Source organism: Triticum aestivum, chromosome 2D, assembly GCF_018294505.1.
Source record: "Triticum aestivum cultivar Chinese Spring chromosome 2D, IWGSC CS RefSeq v2.1, whole genome shotgun sequence".
In the NCBI taxonomy this organism is placed as follows: domain Eukaryota; kingdom Viridiplantae; phylum Streptophyta; class Magnoliopsida; order Poales; family Poaceae; genus Triticum; species Triticum aestivum.
The window spans coordinates 537,679,662-537,704,264 of NC_057799.1; the positions used below are offsets into that span (position 1 = coordinate 537,679,662).

At 44.1% G+C, this 24,603-nt stretch overlaps 2 protein-coding genes across 2 annotated transcripts; one reads left to right on the forward strand and one right to left on the reverse strand.

Moving 5' to 3' along the window:
• The first annotated feature begins 10,404 nt into the window (after positions 1–10,404).
• On the forward strand, positions 10,405–15,540 carry LOC123054308 (probable leucine-rich repeat receptor-like protein kinase At1g35710). The gene is made up of 3 exons (XM_044478043.1): positions 10,405–10,966; positions 11,570–12,048; positions 13,053–15,540. Exons 1-3 carry the CDS (start codon positions 10,611–10,613, stop codon positions 15,206–15,208), a joined length of 2,991 nt encoding a protein of 996 aa, XP_044333978.1. The 5' UTR covers positions 10,405–10,610; the 3' UTR covers positions 15,209–15,540.
• A 5,255-nt stretch (positions 15,541–20,795) lies between these two features.
• Positions 20,796–24,206, reverse strand: LOC123054309 (polygalacturonase QRT3). Its single transcript, XM_044478044.1, has 3 exons — positions 23,314–24,206; positions 22,261–22,497; positions 20,796–22,167 (listed from the first exon to the last, which is right to left on the reverse strand). Exons 1-3 carry the CDS (start codon positions 23,530–23,532, stop codon positions 21,166–21,168), a joined length of 1,458 nt encoding a protein of 485 aa, XP_044333979.1. The 5' UTR covers positions 23,533–24,206; the 3' UTR covers positions 20,796–21,165.
• Between the last annotated feature and the right edge of the window lie 397 nt (positions 24,207–24,603).

The following is a 24,603-nucleotide window of genomic DNA, read 5'->3' on the forward strand; positions in this document are numbered from 1 at the left end:
GCTCGTTGTCACTATCAATCTCCATGCGTGAAGCTAGTTGCGTTTGAATCTGTGGACAGTGGGAGGAAGTTTCTGGCATGTGCAGAGAAGATTAGACCCTCTTTCATTGTTACAAATCATTTGTTAGATGTGATTCAGACACTGTCACGGTCCCAACCCATTCATACCACACCTTCAACCAAACGCATCCTAAGACAGTGTCACAGTTTGTACCTAGTATCTTAAATTGTTGCCATCTCATCAGCGGTGCCATTAGAAAATTATTTGGCACTGCTTCAGCAGTTTGTGCAGCCAACTTTAGTCCACACATCCGAGCAGCCAAGCAGTAAAATACTAAATCTTTATGGCACGAAGGAACTGGGCATCGGAGCAACAACGTGCTCCAAAGTCCGGATCCCTGATTTTTTTTCGCTACATCGGCTCGCTAGTGCAGGGCACCGGTGCGAGATGTAGCAATAGTTGTCTTTACCCCAGTTTTGGCATACATAGTGGACGGCCTTAGTGCTATTAGTTCTATGTTACTAAATTTGTGCATGTACACACCTGTTAGTATCAATTTGTTGTCATCCAAACACTGTTGCTATGCTGTTGCAGTTATATTTACCTTCCTCATAAAATGTTCAATTTGTTATTTATTGTACATGAGTCAGAACTTGTAGCGTTGTTGGTAGTTAATTATAGCTTCTGATGTTCCAGAATTTGGTTGTTGTCTCAGTAGCAATTAATTCATTTGCACATTGATCTTTTTGAGAAGATATGTCATAATTAACATGTTTCTTTAGTTTTTCAAAATAAGCATTGGTGATTTTCTATGTTGCTATAAACCCATTTCCCCTACAGTTGTCTACTGATCTAGTTTTAAATATTATAGGATGAACGGAAGTGTTCTTACTTGGAATGGGTTGATCAAGAGTGGCACAGTCTTTGAATATGTGCCTAGCGAAGCTCTGGAGCATGTATGAGGAAGAGAACAGGCGTAGGCTTAGAGAAACTGTTGTCAATGCTGAAGAATATTTGAAGATGCAGGATAAAAAGTTGAAGGTGGAGAATGAGCTCAGATTTTTTAAATCAGACTTTGCTAAGATGGTGTTGGCGAAGGAGGAGGCACTTTCCCAGTTGGCCCGTGCAAAACAGGTTCTTACTGAACTGAAAGCAGAGGTGGATAAGACGAGCCTGGATGATCTCGATTAGGAAAATGAATATATTGTTCTAATATTGTTCTTATGAAGTTGAACTAGCTATATGTTGTACTGTGTTATTTTCATGTAGCTATCGTACTGTGATGTTATAATATATTTATGTGTCTGATATGAAATTGGCAAACAGCTGTTCGATATGAAATGTGAATTTGCGTAATACTGGAATTATTAATTGTAAACTAATAAACCTGCTAAATGTGTCATGGAACTTTGCAAACGGTTCTAGTAGTAAAAGCGCTTGTGATGGATAGCCCAATGCCACACAGTTTTCTTCATCAAATCGCGTGTGACGTAGTTGATAAAAGCAAACAGTTAACCGAGGCAGAGCGTGTGTAATAGTTACACCTTTCACACACGAGCCTACACATAAAACTGTGTGGGATGTACATACGAACGGAAACGTTTTCCCTGGATTGACTGTGTGGGATGTACACAAGAACGGAAACGTATTCCTTGGATTGACTGTGTGTGATATACATACAAACGGAAACATTTTCCCTAGATTGACTGTGTGGGATGTACATAAGAACGGAAACGTATTCCTTGCATACCTACGGAAATGTTTTTTGGGACTCACCGTGTGGGATGTACATACCTACGGAAATGTTTTTCTGGGATTCACCGTGTGGGATATACATACCTATGGAAATGATTGGGTTTCGATGCCTCGCCCGATCGCACATGAGCTTATTTGGTGTCCCAGGAGGGCCTATCCCCGATGATTTCTGGGTCGTGTGGGAAGGACCCCCTATCGCCCACACTCACTTGGCGACGATTCCAAATGCCATCACGGAAAGGGGTTAAAAACCGTTTGTATAGCACCGACACGTACGAGTGGTTATCGAACAAACAGGAGAACAATGACCCACAAGTATAGGGAATCAATCGTAGTCCTTTCAATAAGTAAGAGTGTTGAACCCAGCGAGGAGTAGAATAAAATGACAAGCGGTTTTCGGCAAGGTATTTTCTGCAAGCACTGAAATTATCAGTAAATGATAGTTTGCTAGCAAGGTAATTCGTAACAAGTAGCAAGTAACAATAGTGACAATAGGTGCATCAAGGTATCCCAATACTTTTTATAGCAAAGGACAGGTCGGAACGTTCTCTTATAGCAAGCAAAGCGTTCTTGAGGACACATGGGAATTTCATCTAGTCACTTTCATCATGTTTATTTGATTCGCGTTCGCTACTTTGATAATTTGATATGTGGGTGAACCTGTGCTTTGGTGTTATTCTTACTTGAACAAGCCTCCCACTTATGATTACCCCCTCTCGCAAGCATCCGCAACTATGAAAGAAGAATTACGATAAATCTAACCATAGCATGAAACATATGGATCCGAATCAGCCCCTTATGGAATAACTGTTGGGAACGGTAGCATGCAATTTCAAAAAAATTCCTACGCTCACGCAAGATCTATCTAGTAGATGCATAGCAACGAGAGAGGGAGAGTGTGTCCACGTACCCTCGTAGACCGAAAGCGGAAGTGTTAGCTTAACGCGGTTGATGTAGTCGAACGTCTTCGTGATCCAACCGCTCAAGCACCGAATGTACGGTACCTCCGAGTTCTGCACATGTTCAGCTCGATGACGTCTCTCGAACTCTTGATGCAGCAAAGTGTAGAGGGAGAGTTTCATCAGCACGACGGTGTAGTGACGGTGATGGTGATGTGATTCGCGCAGGGCTTCGCCTAAGCACTACGACAATATGACCGGAGGAGTAAACGGTGGAGGGGGGCACCGCACACGGCTAAGAAACAATTGATATGCTTTTGGGGTGCCCCTGCCCCCGTATATAAAGGAGGAAGATGGAGAGGGCCGGCCTAGGGGTGCCCCAATGGGGAGGAGTCCTACTAGGACTCCAAGTCCTATTCGGCCTCCCCTTCCTTCTTTCGGAGGGGGAAAGGAGGAAGGAGAGGGAGAGGGAGAAGGAAAGGGGGGCCGAGCCCCCTCCCCTTGTCCAATTCGGACTCCCCATGGGTGGGGGCGCCACCCCTTGTGGGCTGCCCTCTCTCTCCCCTATGGCCCATGTGGCCCATTACTTTCCCCGGGGGGTTCCGGTAACCTCCCGGTTCTCCGATAAATACCCGAAACACTTCTGAACCATTCCGGTGTCTGAATACTATCGTCCAATATATCAAGCTTTATCTCTCGACCATTTCGAGACTCCTCGTCATGTCCGTGATCTCATCCGGGACTCCGAACAATCTTCGGTCACCAAAACACATAACTCATAATACAAATCGTCATCGAACGTTAAGCGTGCGGACCCTACGGGTTCGAGAACTACGTAGACATGGCCGAGACATATCTCCGATCAATAACCAATAGCGGAACCTGGATGCTCATATTGGTTCCTACATATTCTACGAAGATCTTTATCGGTCAAACCCCAATGACAACATACATCATTCCCTTTGTCATCGGTATGTTACTTGCCCGAGATTCGATTTCAGTATCTCCATACCTATTTCAATCTCGTTACCGGCAAGTCTCTTTACTCGTTCCGTAATGCATCATCCCGTAACTAACTCATTAGTCACATTGTTTGCAAGGCTTATCATGATGTGCATTACCGAGAGGGCCCAGAGATACCTCTCCGATACTCGGAGTGACAAATCCTAATCTTGATCTATGCCAACCCAACAAACACCTTTAGAGATACCTGTAGAGCAACTTTATAATCACCCAGTTACGTTGTGACGTTTGATAGCACACAAGGTATTCCTCCGGTATCGGGAGTTGCATAATCTCATAGTCAAAGGAATATGTATAAGTCATGAAGAAAGCTATAGCAATAAAACTGAACGACCATTATGCTAAGCCAACAGATGGGTCTTGTCCATCACATCATTCTCCTAATGATGTGATCTCGTTCATCAAATGGCAACACATGTCTATGGTTAGGAAACTTAACCATCTTTGATTAACGAGCTAGTCTAGTAGAGGCTTACTAGGGACACAGTGTTTTGTCTATGTATCCACACATGTATCAAGTTTCCGGTTAATACAATTCTAGCATGAATAATAAACATTTATCATGATATAAGAAAATATAAAATAACAACTTTATTATTGCCTCTAGGACATATTTCCTTCACGCATAAACTAGGGTTTAAACTTTTGTCACTCTAGCAACCCATCATCTACTTATTACTCCACAATGCCTTCCCTTAGGCCCAAGTATGGTGAAGTGTCATGTAATCGACGTTCACATGACACCACTAAAGGACGCAACAACATACATATAATCAAAATATCGAATGAATACCAAATTCACTTGATTACTTATAACAAGACTTCTCCCATGTCCTCAAGAACAAAAGTAACTACTCACAAATCATATACATATAATCTTCAAGGATCTAAACATATAATATTCCACCAAATAAACCAACTAGCATCAACTACAAGATGTAATCAACACTACTAGCCACCAACATGTACCAATCTGAGATTTTGAGACAAAGATTGAATACAAGAGATGAACTAGGGTTTGAGATGAGCTGGTGCTGGTGAAGATGTTGATGAAGATTGGTCCTCCCACGATGAGAGGATCGTTGGTGATGACGATGGCTTTGATTTCCCCCTCCCGGAGGGAAGTATCCCCGGCGGAATCGCTCCACCGGAGAGCAAAAGTGCTCCTGCCCAGGTTCCACCTCGAGACGGCGGCGCTTCATCCCGAAAGTTCTCTCTTTATTTTTTTTCTAGGTCAAAACCCTTCATATAGCAGAAGATGGGGGCCGGAGGCTTGCCAGTGGCCCCACAAGGTACTAGGGTGCACCTAGGGGGTGGCCGCGCCCAAGTGCCTTGTGGGCAGCTGGTGGGTCCCCTCTGGCACTTCTTTGCTCCAGTATTTTTCATATATTCCATAAAAATTCTCCATGAAATTTCGGCTCATTTGGAGTTCTGCAGAATAGGTATCTTTGATGTAGCTTTTCTAGGTCCAAAATTCCAGCTGCCAGCAATCTCTCCATCTTCAGGTAAATCTTGCAAATTAAGAGAGAAAAGGTATTATAATTGCATCACAAAATATTATAATGATAAAAAAACATTGTAAAATAACATTAGGAAAACATGATGCAAATGGACGTATCAACTCCCCCAAGCTTAGACCTTGTTTGTCCTCAAGCGAAAACTAAAATCGATAAGCATGACCACATGTTTAGAGAGATAGGTGTCGATAAAAACAAAATACGAACATAGTAGCATCATGATCATTATCATAGCAGCAATATATCATCATAAAACTTCTCATGAACAAGTAACAATTCATCAAAATATCAAAGTATAAAACATAAACTTTCTTGAAAGTTAACAAACTTTGTTCTTGGTCAATGAAACAATCACAATTCATCATATTCTCAGGAAGAATCTTATGTAAGAGCTTTTTGTTTAGCAATTCCACATATTCAACTATCATTTAGTCTTGTATGATTGCTGACACTCACGACATATATATGGAGCAAAAGTTTCAGTCAGACACATAGAAAGATAGGGGTTATAGTTTCGCCTCCCAACTTATTTACCTCAAGGGTAATGTCAACAATAATAACTCATGATCACTCACATCCAACCGGATATACGTGCCTAGATCTTTCCCCACCACATGATGCTTGCAAAATATGAGCGACCTCGCCAACTCTCTCCGAGCCACAACTGAAGAAATGATGTTCCACTTCACCACGTGGAGCCATTCATGGGCTCCAGGATACTACTAGCCGCCGCCACAATGAGCTCTCAAGTTTGGGCAGTCGTTTTCACGTCTATATCAAGATGTGGCGATGAATTTATTTGAAATAAACATGTATTTATGTTGTACTTCAGCTCATGGAGAGCTTGGAAACACTAGTGTTAGGCTCGCTTCAACACTTTGCTTTCTTTTGTTTCTTTTTGTTTGGTTTGCAAAGCCTTGCTTTGTTCACTTTTTTTAGTTGTTTCTCCTTTTAGTTAGTTTTCAAAAACCAAAAACACCAAAAAAAAACTTTGCACCTTTTATTGTTGTGGTTTCTTTTGCATCTTTTGCTAATTCTTTTGCAACTTAGTTGATTTACACTAAGCAATAAGGAACATGCCATATAAAAGAGAAGTATGGGCATTCATGGACGTGAGGTATGACCTACGACTCCCGCTTTATGAACTTGAACGCCTATGCTAGTTGTAGTAGCATGCATGTGTGATGTATCTAAGTGGGAGTATGTCTTGGTAGTTAGTATAAGTTTGCATTCATTTGACTAAATTAATTAAGTAGTCGTTATTGTGTTTCAGTCACTTAACCAAGACTTGTTACGGGACTGGTTTTACAAGTGTTGGTAATAATATAATCACGTGGATAAGAGAAATTATCTTGAAAGACTTAGGTGTTGAGAAAATTTGTTCAAAGAATCTAATGATAGATATACTAGACCCCGTAATATTTAATTTAATAGACTCAATAGTCCTCACAAAAAGAATTTTCCAGAGGACAAAGTTGGAGGTTATAGAAATTATCACATGCGAAAGCTTGTTGTGCAAAATTATAAGATATTGCTTTATGTGTGTACTATGAACCATGCTGGCCTATGAACGATCTATCAGAGTTTCGATTCAGATTTCGACCATGGTTGTCTCTAACAGAAATGTTACAACAGTCAATATCTTGACTATGTAGGGAGGATGTGTTTATGTGAAAATATGGGTACTCCTATGTCTAATGATCACATGCGCACATGGGATAAAACCCAGTGTCCGTCATGAGTGCCCGACTTCCCCCCACAACAATACCTAAAATTGCACGTTCACACTTTTTGGCATGGTCTCGCCACTTAAGATAAAAATTCTAGCAAATAGTGAAAGAAGGAGCACTATTGTGCCTTGATGAAGTGATATGGGTGTTACCATGTTATGTTTGACATGTCTCATACTTCTATAAATAGTGTTTTGTTGTAAAGTTGTTCCAAAGTGTTACCGGGAATAAAGTGTTAGCTAGACGAAATAGAATGATTGGTGGTTGGTTGCTTTGTTCAAGTTAATGAAATTTTTGTTCTAACCGTCTTGGCTAAACAAGATTGCATAATAACCATCGCCACCGCTATAACTATGCTAAAATTTTCAGGTGAAGAAAGTGATAAGCTATCTAGACATATCGACCGTAAGTGAACCTAAATCTTTTCGTTTTATATTTAAACACTGAGTTCCTTACGGCCTTGTTACTTGCTCGAGGACGATCAAGGTTTAAGCTTCGAGAGGTTGATGAGTGTATTTTCCACTCATTTTACCCATGTTTGGAATGTATAATCTTAGATCTTCTGAGAGAATGTTCGATATGATCATTAATGACTAATAAAAATGAAAGATCACAAATCACTTTGTTTATTTTGTTCCTTGCAAGACCGTGCCATTTAAGGACATAAATCAGGCGATACATGGAACATATTGGGCGTGTTGTCGCAAAAATAGAAGATGATATTGTGCATGTAGATCAAGTCCAATTATCTGGAGGTGCACAAAAGGCACCAGAAGAGAAGACGACGCCTGGTATGAACCAGCCTGCTCATACCAGTAGTCGTAGCACATGCCACCGCCTCCGTGACCTCAGCACTGGCAACTTCGTTGAAGGCAACGAGGGTCAATTCGAGATGTGTCGGCCCATAAACCATGTGCCGCACACCAGGACCATATAATGAGAAGAAAACCCTTCAGTGAGGAGAGTCGCTCATCCACCAAGTCATCCCTTAGCACCTGTAATCAAGAGTACTTCGCATACAGTGGCATTGTAAGACTTCTATTAATCATTCATCTTCAACTACCATCTATAGTGTCTTCTACATGTGATCTATTTATGATGTACGAGTAGTCCCCTCGGGCTAAGGGCTACGGCATAGCCTCGCAACCCCATGTATTCACACAATGACAGTGTTGGTTTACTTTGAAGTGACATTATTTCTATGTGTTATGCAACAAATTTGTCTCTTGTCCCTACCTCGTTCTAAGGCCCCGCATGTACTTGGGATCCCGAGGATCGATCAAGGAGAGGTTGAGTGCAGAGAGGAGCGGAAAGCTATACCAAACATTGGTGGCAGTAAGATTAGTACATTACTAAAAAGTATTCTCTAGGGTATAAAACATGCAGTCATTAAATGTCTAATATGTTGGTATGGATTAGTACTTAATAACTGAGGTAACCCCGCGATACAGTAAGGGCCTAGGTTTGACAATAGAACCGTGGTGCGGCTGCATGTTGGTCTTGGAGTTATTTGGATGCATCTTTCACAAACAACACTTCGACTACATATATGTAACGGTGTCTATCAAAACCATGTTGAATACTAAAGTATAATCCCAAGCGCAAGTATATGGTTGCAGGTAAAACCTTAAGCCCTCACCTATTTTCTTTATTATTATTTTTTCCTTTAAACTGTACGTATTCGGTTCAGAAAACTAGAATTGTTGGTTAATAAGTGCTTGCAGAAATCACCTTGTATGTAGCAAAGCTTCTCGTGGGTTTGATAACCTAGGGTCACCTCTAGGGAAAAAGGGAAACTATCTAGATCGATCTGAAATCATATCAGAGGTAACCAGGGCCCTAACGGTCACATCTCTCCCCCCCCCCCCATCACCCTCCCTCTCGAACACCACCAGTTCATATATCTCCATATTTATCTTTGTGATCGCCTTCACGAGAAAGGTGGATAAAAATATGATGGAAAAAAGGAGGATTCACCATGTCACGTGTCGAGGGGTATACTTTGTCAAAATCGGGCTCAAATGGGCTCACGAGGTACACTTCAGGATTATTTATTTCAAAGGAATTTCATATTTTGAGGACTTTTCATGTATATGATTATAATCTTTAAGGATTATCTATAAAGATTTCCTTGCACCCTATTTTAGAGGAAAGTTTTCGTTTAATCAAACTCCATGCTATAATTATTGTTTTATCTGTTTGGTATGTCCAACACTCTTTGACGCTAATCAATATCCATTTAAATCCTATTCATTTTTATTTATGTATTTTAGTAATCTACAGATTGACCCTTAAATGATACGTTTTTGTTTGCGAGCACCCATAGAACAGTATGAATAGAGGAGCCATGAGTTTTAAGCGATTTTGATCGTAAATGTTGCAACAAAGGAAAAAAGTAGGAAACTTAGGCACTCTTTGATTCACAAGATTCCAAAATGCAGGAATGGGAAAAATATAGTAATACGATAAGATTGCATGTGCAAAATGGAGGATATACAAATACATGTACTTGGAGGGTGTTTGATTCACAGGAATAAGGAAATCACAAGAATCATAAGAACCATAGTAAGGTTGATGCAAAGCTAGGATTAAGTCAATATTGTGCTACTTTGTCTTGTTATTTGTGCATATGAATGTAAAAAGAAGGTTTGAATTCCTTTGTTTCTCTTTTGATACTCAAACCAAAGAAAAAAATCCATGTTTCTTTTGAATCAAACAAATGAATAGTGTCCACAGAGAAAAGAGCCACTAGATGGTAGGATTCTAAACAGAAATCCTTTGGTGCCATTTGGTGCAAAGGAATCGATGTTCTACATTTGCTTATAATATTCCCAAGGAACGAGCATTACATATGAATTTTGGAGAAAATCAAACATGAGGTTCTACCTAACATTCAAACAAACAACCATTTTAGAGTTTTTATGTGGTTTTGACACCTTTTGTTGATATAAAAGGAAGTATATTAATATCACAAGCTAATACGACCTCTCTAACTATATGTCATCAAAACTTCGAGCACGCACACAACCAAATTATTATAAAAGAAACTCCCGAAGCGATCAACAATGATCAATGGCATGCAACAATGACCCCTGGCTCCGACCATCGCAATCGAAAGCAGCTGCATACGCTCATGAGCCCTTTATCGTCTCATGGTCCAGACGTGAGTAATGTCACGCCAATGATAACCATGCTTGCATGACATTTCAGTTTCATTTTTTTAGAACACACACGCGCGCACATTTCAGTTTAGTTCTAGCAGCAACAAGTATTTTTTTTAGCAAAAACAGCGACAAGTAATATGAATCGGATGACAATACTTTTTTTTAGCTGTTTAGTTCCTATACATTTCAAACTGGGCCTGAGCTACCAAACTTCGGGTCCAACGCCACCTGTCTCGGAAGAAAAGCCAGATGCCGACTCAGAAAAAAAAAGATGCCGAGTCGGAATTTTTAACCGCATTCAGTGTAACGTCTCGGGCCGTCTCTCTCCCATCCCACACAAGCTTGCTGCAGCCTCTGCAGCCACTCAAAATCGCCCTGCTTTCTCGCACACAATTTGAAGCTTCTACATGGAACACCTCAACCTAGGGCTCGCAGCCGCAGGAGAAGAAGACAAGCCGCGGTAGACATCGAGATCAGCCGTGAGAGAAAAATCGAGGGGACACGATACGAGAGCAGGAAGCCATGGCCTTCCTCCTCCCCAAGCTCACCACGCCGCCCTGCAGATCGCCGCCGCCCACTCCTCCCAAGTCCCAGCTCGGCCTGCCAAGCCACGGAGCCGGCGGCAGGCTCCACTGCTCCGGCCCGGCGCAGGCCGCCGCGCCGACCCACCTCAACCTCCCGCTCCTCCTCAGCGCCTCGCAGCAAGAGGCCCCCACGGCCAAGTCCGCGGAGACCAGGAGCAGGGCTGCGACCGCCGGCGGCGGCGGCGGGGACCCGCGAAGGTCGGATTTTTACCTCAACCTTGGGGCGGCGGTGCGCGCGCTGCGCGACGACCTGCCGGCCGTGTTTCTCCGGGAGCCCAACTACGACATCTACCGGTGAGCAGGCCTTCCCTTTTCTTGTGTGACTATTTTTGTTCCTTTTTTTCTTTCTTTCGAGAATATTAATGGTGGGTTTTGTCGGATTCGGTAACCAAATCGTAGCTCGGCAGTTCCAGGAATTAAAGCTGAAACTTGAACTGAAATTGTGATGTGCAGCTAGTACCAATTTCAGTGCTCATAAAATGGCTATTCGTGCAAAAATAATAGAGCTTGCCACTCATACGAGTTATGATTCAGAGTCCTGGATGTGATAGGCATTTGTTCTGTTATCCAACATTAGCCCTTTATTAACTGCTAATATGTCGTATTCATTATTGGAATTGAATCAATTGATGAACTGGCTTAACTAATTTATAAGAGGTCAAGGCCACAAGAGGCAGTGACATTGACAGTCCATCATCAGCAATTGCGACAGTATGTGTTGTCCTAGTACTAATACAAATAAGTAAATAACCGAGTATGGTTCTGGTTATGCTTGACACTGACAGGAATGCTAACTGCATATATTTCATTTCTTGCAAACTTCTATTCGCTGTAGATGCACTGTAGGCACACTCTTGTAAAATGGAGACTATAAACATTCTTTACGTCGCATTGCAGCGAAGACATCACATTTGTTGATCCGTTGAACACTTTCCATGGGATCGACAACTACAAAACAATCTTCTGGGCTCTCAGATTCCACGGTCGTCTACTATTCAGTGAAATTGGGCTTGATGTGTCACGCATTTGGCAACTAACAGAAACCTCGATAGTTGTCCGGTGGGAACTGTGGGGCACACCGCGTGTCCCGTGGGAATCATATGGCTGCTTCAGTGGCACATCCAGGTACAAAGTCGACAGGAACGGGAAAATTTACGAGCATAAAGTCGACAACTTGGCATTGGACTTCCCCCGGCCGGCTGTCAAAGTGGGCAGCATTACTAACTTAGTAGTTGCTGCATACCCACCGAGCCCCAATCCTACTTTCTGGGATGTGGTTGGGACAGGCGATGGATGCTCATGGACAAAGCTTTACCGAGCGGTGCTGGAGACAGTAGAGCGGGAAGGTGACATCCCCGCAGGCATTTGCATGGAAGGTCTACTCACTTGTTCATAGATGGAATCAACTTCAGGACTAGCTGCTTCGGTAGTGAGTTTTGCTAGAAAAAATGTATAGAATGTGGGTACATATTAACCACATCACTGTCAGTTCTCTGTTTGTATAATGTAGCTCAGCACTAGAACAACTTTAGATCAAATACATGGTAGATGACTATACCTCATCATCCTTGTTGTGTATTTTAGGAATTACTGCCACTTGCTTACATCTTATGAGATATGAATACAAAAGTTGTAGATTTTCTCATGGGTTAGGAAAACTCTGCTCCCTACAAAAGTTGTAGATTTTCTCATGGGTTAGGAAAACTCTGCTCCCTAAATTATTTAAGAAAAATGGAAGATCTCAAAGAACATTTGTGATGTAATATTCATTTTCCTTTGCATTTTTAACGCTGCTTGCTTAGGGAGCTGGGCCATTGAGTTATGAACTGTAGATAGACCCTATGGGAGATGCCATTAACTGAGAGTTGTGTCAATCTTCTTTCTCAGAATTTATCTTGACCATGCGGAGTTTACATGGTCTGTCATAGGGCCTAGTTAAACATTCAAAACTTTGACTATCATTATATATTTTCAAATGTTCAGACTGGAAACCTGGAGAGTCATGTGTCAGTTTTCTAGAAAAAGAACTTGCGTAGTAGTATCAAAACAAATCCCCTGTCCTTCACCGTTATAACCTTCTTATAATCCTTGTGCCATGTCGAATGTACATTTGTATGCTTGCAGGCCGTTCTTCATATAAACAAAGTATCACCAAGATAAGGACTTGTATACTTGGTTTGAAGCGTTCAGTAAATAACTATCCCAATGGCTGGCCGGCTGGCCGGCCGGCCGGCCGACTACTTCTGTATAGGTTTATATTCTGTGGTGCAGCAAAGCACTAGCCAGACCCAAGCCATCATGAAGCACTTCCTACTCTCTTGCACCTATCTCCTACTCTGTGCCATCGTCACACCGGTGAGCGCCGGCATTCGGCGTGAAGCTGAAGCTCTTCTGAGTTGGAAGGCCAGTTTGGCCGGTGCCAATGAGTCCCTAAGCTCATGGTCATTGGCCAACTCCACCGGCATCTGCCACTGGATGTACATCAGTTGCAACTCTGCCAGGAGCACCATCGTCAACCTCAACATCAGCGGTGCGAGTCTGAATGGCACACTTGACAAGTTCAACTTCTCAGCTTTCCCCAACCTGAAGAAGCTCATCCTATTTCAGAACGGTCTGTATGGCAACATTCCAGAAGGGATCAGTAACCTGACAAGCCTGGTGCAGTTGCAGATCAGCAGCAACTGGTATGTAACTGGTACAATTCCCCGTGGCATTGGCCGGCTGAAGCAGCTCACTGAACTGCAACTGGGAGGTTTGGGTCTTGATGGTGCGGCGCTACCTGAAGAGATTGGTAACTTGACAAGCTTGACGAAGATTGCTCTCTACTCAATCAATTTGACTGGATCAATCCCGCTAACATTCGGGAGACTGAAGAAGCTCCGGCTGCTGAACCTGAGAAACAACAGTCTGACAGGGCACATCCCGCTGGAGATTGGTAACATGACAGAATTACACCGCATGGACCTGACGCAGAACTATTTACATGGCCAGATACCAGATACAGTCTCTCGTTTGGTAAAGCTAAACCGCTTGTTACTGTCAGAAAATCAGCTCGGAGGCGACGTCATCCACGAGCTCGGAAATAGCAGCATGCTGTCTTATATCAACATGGCAAAAAATAGCTTCTCTGGGGTCTTCCCGCCGTCCATTTGCGCGGGAGGGGCACTGGTTACGGTCCTTGCTGCATACAATGGATTTACAAGCCTTCGCAGCATGACCTTTCAGAACTGCACGACCCTGGAGCACATTGACTTCACAGAAAACAAAATTGTTGCAGACCTAATGGCTTGTTTTGGAAAGCCTCCAGAACAACTTCGGGGGCTAACTGTCAGTAATAACCATCTGTATGGCACACTTCTGACAGATGATGGTGAGGTATTCCTCTGCAACTCTACTAGGTTATCACTTCTGGACCTCTCAAACAATGCCTTAAATGGAGACCTATCCAACTCCAAGTGTTTATGGAACATGCGGCATTTGGAGTTCATGGATTTGTCCAGCAACTCGCTCAGTGGTGTAGTTCCGTTCTTGGCGACGCCTAACCGGAATCTTCAGTCTCTACACCTAGCGAATAACCATTTCAGTGGAGCCTTTCCTTTGGTTCTTAAGAAAAGCAAGAAACTTATCACTCTAGATCTGGGAGGCAATAATTTCTCAGGTGGGATACCTTCTTGGATAAGCAAGAGCTTGCCTGACCTAAGATTTCTTTTACTGTCATCAAACATGTTTGATGGCATCATACCATCACAGATATTACAATTTCGTCAACTCCAGCTATTGGACCTGTCAAAAAACAAGTTCACTGGACGGATTCCATCCAATTTTGGTAACTTTACTGGCATGATCCAAGAACAGAAAAATGGGAACAGCACATACTGCTACCTGCCAGCAGAGCAGCTTCGTATAGTCCTGAAGAATGAGGGTTATCTTTACAACTTCACGATATCGTTCATAGTGGGTATGGACTTATCTAGCAACTTCCTTTCACAAGAGATCCCAAAAGGGCTCACATCACTTGTTGGACTCAGGTACCTAAACTTGTCAAGAAACCATCTCTCAGGTGGTATTCCCGGAGACGTTGGCAATCTGGCATTGCTAGAATCCTTGGACCTTTCGGAAAACCAACTCTCAGGGGAAATTCCTCCAAGCCTTGCAGATTTGAAGGCCCTCGGCACTCTGAACCTCTCGACCAACGGTTTATCGGGGAGGATACCTACAGGCAGCCAGCTGCAGACATTCCCAGATCCTTCAATATACAGCAATAATCCAGGGCTGTGCGGTTTCCCGCTGCAGGACTGTGTAAACCCATCTGCATCAAACCAGAATGACATGAAGCAGGATGAAGATATGGAGACACTCTGGTTGTACTGCTTTGTGGTAGCAGGAGTCATCTTTGGGTTTTGGCTATACTGGGGCATGCTCTTTTGCAAAGAGACATGGAGGCATGTGTTCTATCAATATGTTGACAACATGCAAGACAAGGTAATTACCAAGAAAATAGCTGCATATCGCGCCTCCAAGCTAAGGCATGAATAGGACGTGCATCACAAACTTCTTAAGTCGGTCATTGCCTGTTATATTTTCCCTTACCGATCTACACTTCTTAGGTTGTAATTTCTTACATGACCAAGTGGCACATCTCAAGTTGAAGGTTGTGCAAAGAAAATTGTATGTAACTGTAGGCTGAGGAATGTGGGCAGTTGCACATTTCTTAACCTAAAGTTGTGCACAGGTTCTAAAATGTGCAACTACCTGTTATCATTGGATCAAGATTGTACCGTCCACTTGGATTTACAAATTGTTGCAGGAAATTGCAATTGTCTGTAATATTTGTCCCTTACTCGCTGAAGAAAACTTATTAAACTACAGTTGAACTTTTATGACTTATAAGCTTCAGTAGGAATGTTACTGTAGTTTAGTAAGCTATTCCAAATGTCAGCATCACAAAAATTGCAAACACAAAAGCTTCTTTGCGATAGTGAAGAAATTTGTTAAGACATTTTGAATGCTTGCACCTGAATCCATTGAATTTGCCTAGTGATTTTTTTCTTCACTTTTACCAAAAAAAAAGAAAAGAACAAGCAAAGCATTCGTGAATCCTGGTTCCATCATGGTTGGTTGAATCTACGTCTCATTTGAAGGATAGCATTATTGTATTGTCGATAAATATGTCTGGTTTCCCCAGCAGATTTTTTTTCTTGAACTTTATTCAATCATGCATTGTAGTTCAATGGATTGCTACCCTTAAGAAAAGGAGGTAGGCTCCCATTACTCATGAACTATGGCCTAAGTTTCATATTTGTCCATGGATTCTAAAACTAACTAGAAGGACACCCTCAACTTCCAAAATCGGTCTGTTTTATCCCCCTCTACCCCTAACTGGAATTGGTGGTTTTGGTTGGTGCGGCACCTAACTGTCATTTTTTGTGTGCAAAAGAATTTCAGAAATCATACAACAAGATCATATAAAATATGAGAAATCAAAGAGAACTTCTAAAATAAGATAATCATGTTAATGTAAAAAAGGGGTGAGGGTTTGAAAGATCAGGAAAACAAGAAATCATTACATGATAGTAAAAATAATGAAAAAAATGTTAAAATTGAAGGAATACAGTGGCACAATTGAGATAGCTCATATTTTTTAATATTCCCTCTTTGACTAGAAATTTTTAGAGAAGTGTAAATGCTGTCAAATTTAGAAGATCAATTTCAGATCTGTCTCGATATTTCATAAATATTTTACAGGATTTATTTATTCATTTGTACCTTCTCGTTTCCCCACATTTGTGAAGATTACTAAGTTTCTCGGTAATTTAATTTTCTTGCCACAATTTTCAGGTATGCCCCATTTTCTCTTAAGGTTTTGTACTTGTATTTAAATATTTCGGATTTCCTTTATGTAATAAGATCAAGTAGAATATCCTGATTTATTTTCAAACGATTTTTTTAAGATGCTAACTCCATGTGTGACCGCAAAAAATCGCCCGTTTTTTGTGGAGGGGGGAGGATAAAGTTAACAGTTCTGATACTTCATGGTGACTTTTTAACTCGTTCTGAAGCTTAGGGTGTAGCATGCACTTATCTCTTAACAAATCCTTGATGATTTGCTGGTTCTTTTAGTATCAATTTTTTTACCTAATATCCAATCATCAGGTGCTTGGCTTTGTCAGATTAGCTCACCAATAGGAACCATATGCACAATTTCTAGGTCGACTGGGAAAAAAATTCTAGTGGCTGGACTTGTGAATTGCATGTTATATAAGCTGCAACTGAATTATGTAGACTTCAGACTTCAGAGCACGACCTATTGCTATCTTGTTGTACTTGTGCACATCTCACTTTTTCTTGACCTGTTTTTAACTGTTGCTCTTCTCACTTCACAGTTTGACATGTTCGATTAGATGAGCATGAAATCGACCCCCCTCCACACACACACACACACACACACACAAACAAAATGCAGTGACACTTGCCAAAGCATCATTACAGATTAAGCTATTGCAAAGACTTACAAAGTTCATCTTTACAACGGAATCCTTTTTAAAGAGGAATCCTTCACTCATTAAACTGAATATTTGTACAGTAGTAATGGTACGATTGTACTAGTGCACTCTTGAGAAGAACAATGGTGGATTAGCGAGCCATCCAGCTAAAGAGATGCCATAATTCACATGGCCAGGGACCAATCGACGTCCTTCCCAATTGCTCCACGCTGTAGTGCGCCGACAGAACGAAACTAGCACATGCATTTGTTTAGCCTTTTGGGGAGGCTGGAAAATATAAATTGTGTAGAGAATTTCTTTTAGCAATAAACCACTCAGTAGGAACTGGCGAAATTCTCTAGTCAGAAGTGAGACCTTATGTTTCAGTTCCAAACTTTCAATAGCAACGTGTATTTGGCGATGTATAGGACAGAAGGATTGGTGGTGCTGTGTAAACAGAAAAGATTTAACAAGAGGAACTGGTGAGCTACTTCTGTGTTAAGATATCAACATAAGTAGTGGCCGATTTCCTTCATTTGATGGTGGCAAGAAGATCAAGAAAGATAATCTGGCAACAACCCACATACATCACCATGTCCAAACATGCATCAAGAGAGGCTCAATAGGTAGTATTCCCCTGACTGTTTTACACAGTAGTTGTTTCCTTAACATTTTAGAACAACTAGAAGCTAAAGTAAAAGCGCAATTTGGCATGCTAAAAATGGTGGAAATTGAGCATAAAACGATCTTCTTTCCTTTGGCTGTTCAGACAATGAGTTAAGTGAGGTTGAAGCATGCATCAATCATTTCGAGATGACAGATTGTTGACAAATGACAACGAACAAGAAAAATAAAGAACTGATAAACTGGCTGTGTCTCGTCTGTTATGCTTATTGACATTTTGATCGAGGACAAGATGAATGCTAACACAATCAGCAAATAATGATAATCAAGAAGGTGATAACCCACCTACATCTACATGCACGCGTAGTTGGATCATGCATGAAGAAGCCAGGAGATGGCCGGTGCCGACAGACTGAAAATTAGCCAGGGAACTTCTACTCCAAGGAATGAACCAAATGACCGGTGTGCTACCGGCAGCGCTTTAGAAACACTTGCCGACAGCAAGCCGAAAATCACGCGGGCGGGGGGGGGGGGGGGGGGGGGGGATCAGTGTTTGGGGGGGCCATATGCTAAAAATGTTCTAACCTAAGTCTCCATAAAAAAAAACTTCAGAAATTGGTCAAAGGCTTGGGGGGGGGGGGGGGGGGGGGGGGCGCTGCGCCCCCCTGGCCCCAACATAGCTCCGCCACTGCCGACAACTGAATGCAATGGTGAATTTGACATAGTTCAAATTTTCTAACAATCCCTCTTTTGAGTAGAATATTTTAGTAAAATCTAAATGCTGTCGAATTTAAAAGATCAATTTCAAATGCGTCTATTTAATAAATATTTGACTGATTATTTTATTCTTTTGTACCTATTTTATCATTCTCCCAATTATTTTTAAGATTACCAAGTTTATCGATTTTATTTCTTCCACAATTTTTACATTATGTCCCGTTTTATCTATATTTTTTTTACTTTTGCTAAAGATTTTAGATTTCCTTAATTTAGTAAGATTTAATATAATTTCATGATTTATTTTCAAACAAACTTTTTTACGATGCTAACTCAACGTTGTGTATCCATGTGGACAATAATAACCCATAAAAAAAGTTGGACACGTGCCCCGTTAGTCAAAACCACCCCTTTTGGGTAGTGGGGGAGAGGATAAAGTTAACCGTTATAATAGTTCATCGGTGACTTTTAACCCTCTGATGTTTAGGTATATCATGCACTTATCTCTGACAGAGAAGCACCACATCCATTGGTTTGTTGGTTCTTTTAGTATCAATTGTTGACTTGATACCCATTCATCAGGTGCTTGGCTTTGTAGGGTTAGCTCACCAATAGCAAAACCAATGCGCAGTTTCTAGGTCTAGTGGGAAGGAAATCTAGTGGTTGGGCTTTGGTGAATTGCCTGTCATGTAAGCTGAAACTGAATTCTGCAGTTCAGACTTCAAACCCATTTCTTTTCTTTTCTTTTCTTTTCTTTTCTTTTCTTTTCTTTGTGGGGGACTTCAAACCTTGACTTCAGGCGATTTGTTTGTATTTGTACATCTCACCCTTCCTGGACCTGCTTTGCAAACGATATATGTTCTTCTTACTTGATAGTTTGACATGTTCGATATGAACAGCAAATTGAAAACTCCCCCAGAAAAATTATGTACTCCCTCCGATCCAAATTAATTGTCGCAGCTCTAGTACAACTTTGTATTAAAGTTGTACTAAAGGTGCGACAATTAATTTGGATCAGAGGGAGTGGTAAACTTTACAGGCAAAGCATCCTTACAGATTACTACCGCACTGCTAGTGGATACAGGATAGCTGAGAAGAACGATCATGGATTAGTGACCCGTCAGATAAAGAGAGTCCATAATTCACATGGCTTGGGACCAAATCCAATGGTCCTCCTCCCACCTGCTCCACACTATGTATCAAGAAAGAGCAGAAAACAACAGAAAGTAGCACATACATTTGTTTAGCCTTTTGGGGATGCTGCAAAATACAAATTATATACAGCACAAAAGCAGCAGAAGATTCCTCAAAAAACAAATGCAGCAGAGAAACAACTCAACAAGAACTGGAAAATGTGTTCATACAAAAGTGAGACCTTATGTTTTTCAGATCCAATAGCAACATGTCTTTTTTTTGTTTTGAGATGAATAGCAACATCTATTTGGTGGTGATGTGTGTAAACTCTAAAGACACAAGATTTAACAAGAGGAACTGGTGGGCAGCTTCAGTGTTAAGATATCGACGTAAGTAGTTGTCCGTTTCCATGACTTAACGATGACAAGAAGATCAAGAAAGAGAAATCTTGCAACCAACCACACACAACAGTACATGCATCAAGAAAGCCCCAGAGGGTAATATTCCCCTGACTGTTTTATAGCTAGCTGGTTCCTTGACATTTCATCAGAACTAGTAGAAGAAAAAAGAAGGCAAAGTGTAATTCGGCATTCTGTACTAAAAATGGTGAAAATTGAGCATCAGATGATCCTGTTTTTATTTTCCTTTGGTTGTTCAGACGTTGAGTTGAGTGAAGTTGAAGCATGCACCAATCAGTTCGAGATGCATGACAGATTGACAAATGATGACAACTAGCAAGAAAAATATAGAACCGGTAAACTGGTTATGTCTTGTCTGTCATGCTTATTGACAATTTTGGTAACACAATCCACAAAGAATGATACTACTCGTAGTTGGATCACGCGTGAGAGGGGGCAAGAAATGGCCGCTGCCGACAGACTGAAAATTAGCCAGGAAACTTTTATTACGAGAAGAAGAATCAACCAGAAAAGCTGGTGAGCTACTTGCAACGCTTTTGTATAAACACTAGTATTTGATTGGACGCGTGCCCTTGAGAGTTGAGACTGAACCGCCCGGGAAACCCTACTTTTTGGCCTTCCTGAATCAGAAAACGTGAATGATTAAGACAAGCTCGGTGCGTGCATGTACGGATGGCCTATTTGAATGAAAGTTGGTGCACTCGAGACTGACAGGTTACCAGCAGCACAAAGCGGTAGATCCAAAGGTTGATGATGCCTCCATGGCTCCATTGTTTTCTTTATTTATTTATCGGCACAACTAATTAAGCGTTGCAATTGCATGATGATCTTGGCACATTTTGGACGAGCAAGCTGAACTCCAAATGATCCATTCTGAATCATTCTCTCGAACAATCGCTATAACTATATAGCAGTAGCAGTAGTAGTATCTTCTCTCTGCCAAGATTTGGCGCGATAAATCGCGACCTAGGTTCAAATCCTCTCGGGCCAGATCCGGGTGTCCAGCCAATAAATTTCATTTCACTAGGAACAAACGAACGAATGACGCCATGCTCGCACGCACCACGCAGAGCGAGCAGGCAGCGGCGGCGGCGAACGCGCCGCCATTTCCAGCAGCTCAGTTGCTGTTCTGGTCGACGAGCACGTGCACGGTGGCGGACACGGCCTTGTCGGTCGCGACGACGACCTGGTTGCCGGAGATGTTCCTGAGCGTGTGCCCGGGGAACGCGTCGCCGGCGACGAGCGAGTACTGCACGTGCCCGATCCGGTCCGGGAAGAGCAGCACCGGCGCGAAGTCGACGGTCCAGGAGCTGCCGTTGCCCTCGGCGGAGCCGCGCGCCGTGGTGGCCTTGAGGTTCATCCCCATGGCGGAGTTCTGCTGCACGTACACCTGCTCCACCGTCCCGAACTCCCCGTCCAGCTGCACGATGTCCACGCCCTTGCCCCGCCCGTTGAACATGTTGCCGGTGATCTGCACCCCCCGGGCGACGCCGTTGACCGCCTTGAGCACCACGTTGGCGTCGCCGAGGAAGAAGGAGCCGGACACGTGCAGCAGCACGGGGTCCTCGGCCACGATGCTGGTGTAGTCCATGTAGCAGTTGCTGAGCCACGTCTGCGTGAGCCCCGGCACCTTGAGGTGGATGCCGGTGCCGCCGAACCCGGTGGCCTTGTTGTAGCAGTGCACGCCGGAGATGGTGTTGGCGCCGCCGGTGACCATGATCCCGGTGGCCGCGGAGAAGACCACCACGTCGGAGACGGAGTTGTCGTTGCCGTCGAGCCGGATGGCCGTGCCGCCGAAGGAGCGCTCCCCCGGGTCGGTGCCGGCGGTCATGTGCTGGCCCAGGAAGGTGTTGCGGATGTACGTCTCGTGGCCGCCGCGCACCGCGATGCCCTCCGTCTCGAAGCCGGTGATGTAGCAGTTGTCGACGCCGACGCGCAGCGAGTCCACCACCGCCACGCCGCCGCCCCGGTAGCCGCAGTCCAGCATCAGGTCCCGCAGCGTCACGTACTCGTAGTGGTAGCTCGATGAGGAGGAGGCCGCCGACGAGCCCGCCGAGAGCTCGATCAGGTACCGGTCCGTCGGGAACTCCGCCGACGCCCGCAGCGAGCCGCTGTGGATCTGCCACGTGGACGCACCCCAGCGATCGTCAGACAATGTACTCACGCATTGGCACATTGTGCAGTTCATTTGCGCAACGGTCTTGTTATTTACCTTGAAGTTGCCGCCGCCGGAGGCCGGCAGGGTGAGGGGGCCGTTGACGAGGTAGGTGCCGCCGTCGAGGTGGATCTCGGCGCCGCCGAGGTCGGGGATGCCGGCGGTCATGGTGGCGTTGGAGGGGGGGCTGAAGGCGTCGGCGATGGCCTTCTTGATGGCCGCCGTGGCGTCTGCGGCGCCGGTGGGGTCGGCGCCGTAGTCCGTCACGTGGTACACCCGCGAGCCCGCCGAGGACTGCAACGAAAACCCACCACGTCAGACGTGACAGCAATCGGCTGGTGGTCAGTGCGATCTGCGATGCGCCGCACCGAGCGGCCAATGATGGATGGGAGCCCGAGTAGTACGTAGCTGCACTGCACTGCACCCAAGCGTTTGACATTTGTCGGGTGGGTGGTTGGGAGGTGGGGCAGTTAGTGCTGCTACTTTCTACTACTGGCATGACCAAACTCGGGAAGAGAAGGGAGAATCATTTGTCGAGGGACGGAAAGTTTCTTTGCTCATGCCTAACATTCTAGACGAAACTGCATTTGTAATAAGCTGACGGATGAATGAAGAGATCAACACGGGGAGATAGTAGATTCAGGCGCACGGCGTGCGTGCGTGCCCCTGATTTCCAGTCAAGGCTCGAGACCTGACGCAAATGCAGACATGGAAAAACAACGGGAAGATGTTCTACTTCCATTTGCGTTTTCTTTTCAACTTTTAATTAAAAAAGGTTCCTTTTGAGGTGAAAGGAACGGCTCATTTTTCCTTTTGCAAAAGCGAATGTATGAGAAATCTCCCGGAAAGCAAAGCAAACCGACACTTCCTCTGTTCCTCCGCGCTTCTACTGTAATTTGTAATTAAACTAGCACGAAAACGAACGTTAACAACAACTGCTCCCACGAAAAGATGTTCCAACGGAACTACGGAAGGGCCATGAATGTAACCACATGATTCCATGAACTGCTCCCGTTTTAATTCAAAACAAAGTGATTACTAGAAGGACAGAGCATGAACTAATTAGCGCAAACGGAAGAAGCAGCAGGCATGGTGAGTAGTAATACTGACCGTTGCAAGCCCCCTCCTGGCCTTGCCGAAGGAGGATCTGACGCTCTCCATCCTGCCCGCCGCGAGATCCCTGTACCGCCGCTCCGCGCCGGCCCTTGCACCGGCGGCGCCGTGGTGCGCCCACGCCTCCGCGCCGCCCGTCAATGCAACAAGGGCCGCACCCGCAAGAAGAACCGCATGCAGGAGGCCGCCGCGGCCTCCTCCGGCGAGCACCTCCATGCTTCCCCCCTTCTCTCTTGGGCCCGTCCTTGTGCTGCTACAGCATCAATGGCGTCTCTCTCCCTCTGCTTCTGTATCTATAGGAAAGTGACGAGCCAAACGCTTCTTCTCTCGGTGTCCGCGTGGCACCGGCGCCGTGGGTTTGCCTGCCTGCCTGCTTGCTTGCCCGCTAGCGCCGAGACGGGAACGCTTCCGGGCGAGGGGGCGGTGTAGGATACGCGCATATATAGGTGTCGTGCCACTGCCAGCAGAGGAGCTTGGTGTGTATGTATGTATGTATGTGTGGGAGGGAGGGAGGGAGAATGCTTTGCTGCCTGCCGTCGCGCGATGGTTACAAGGTTGGTGGTGGAAGGGGTCAAGTAACTGAAGGAGAAGGAGAGGAGGGGAGGAGCCTGAAGGAAGAAACGGAAGGGAATGGCGTGTGGTTAATGGGGATTGGCATAAAGTGCAGCGCAAGGGTCCGCCCGACCATTCAATGCAACAGCAACAATGGGGCCATCGTCGTGCCAGAATTCCTGGGGTTTGGCAACAGAAATACAAAACCTTCTGGGATCTTTCCTGAGACTGTCACAGTGCACCCCGTTTGTTCTCAAGACTGATCACGAAAATGATACTACTACTGCGTGGAAATTTTGCAATGTCAACAGACAGACAGGGGCAATCTAGTGCAGATCCGTCAGGCAGAGACCAGTTTATTATCACCGCGTGCATGGATCGAGGTGCCGACCAGACTTTACAAACGGTAACTCTTGGCATGATACGATGGTGGTGAATAAAGTAGTCCGGTCCGTGTGGGAAGTGACTCTGAATGAATCTAGAAGAAGGAGAAGAAGAAGGAAGGGAGCGTGTGGGTGGGTGGTGTGTGTGCGCGCATCTTGGTGTGTGCGTGCACCCCTGTTTAATCGGGTCCAAGGAGAGCCGATGAAAAGCCCATTTGGTGTGCTCTCATTATTCTTTCCTCCTCTCCTCTTCCCCATCATGTCATGTCCCTTCTTCTTTGCTTGGATCCCCAAGCTTTTTCTTCCTTGCTTTTCCGTGGGTGCTCTCCTTTTCCCTTTGTTCCCTCCCTCG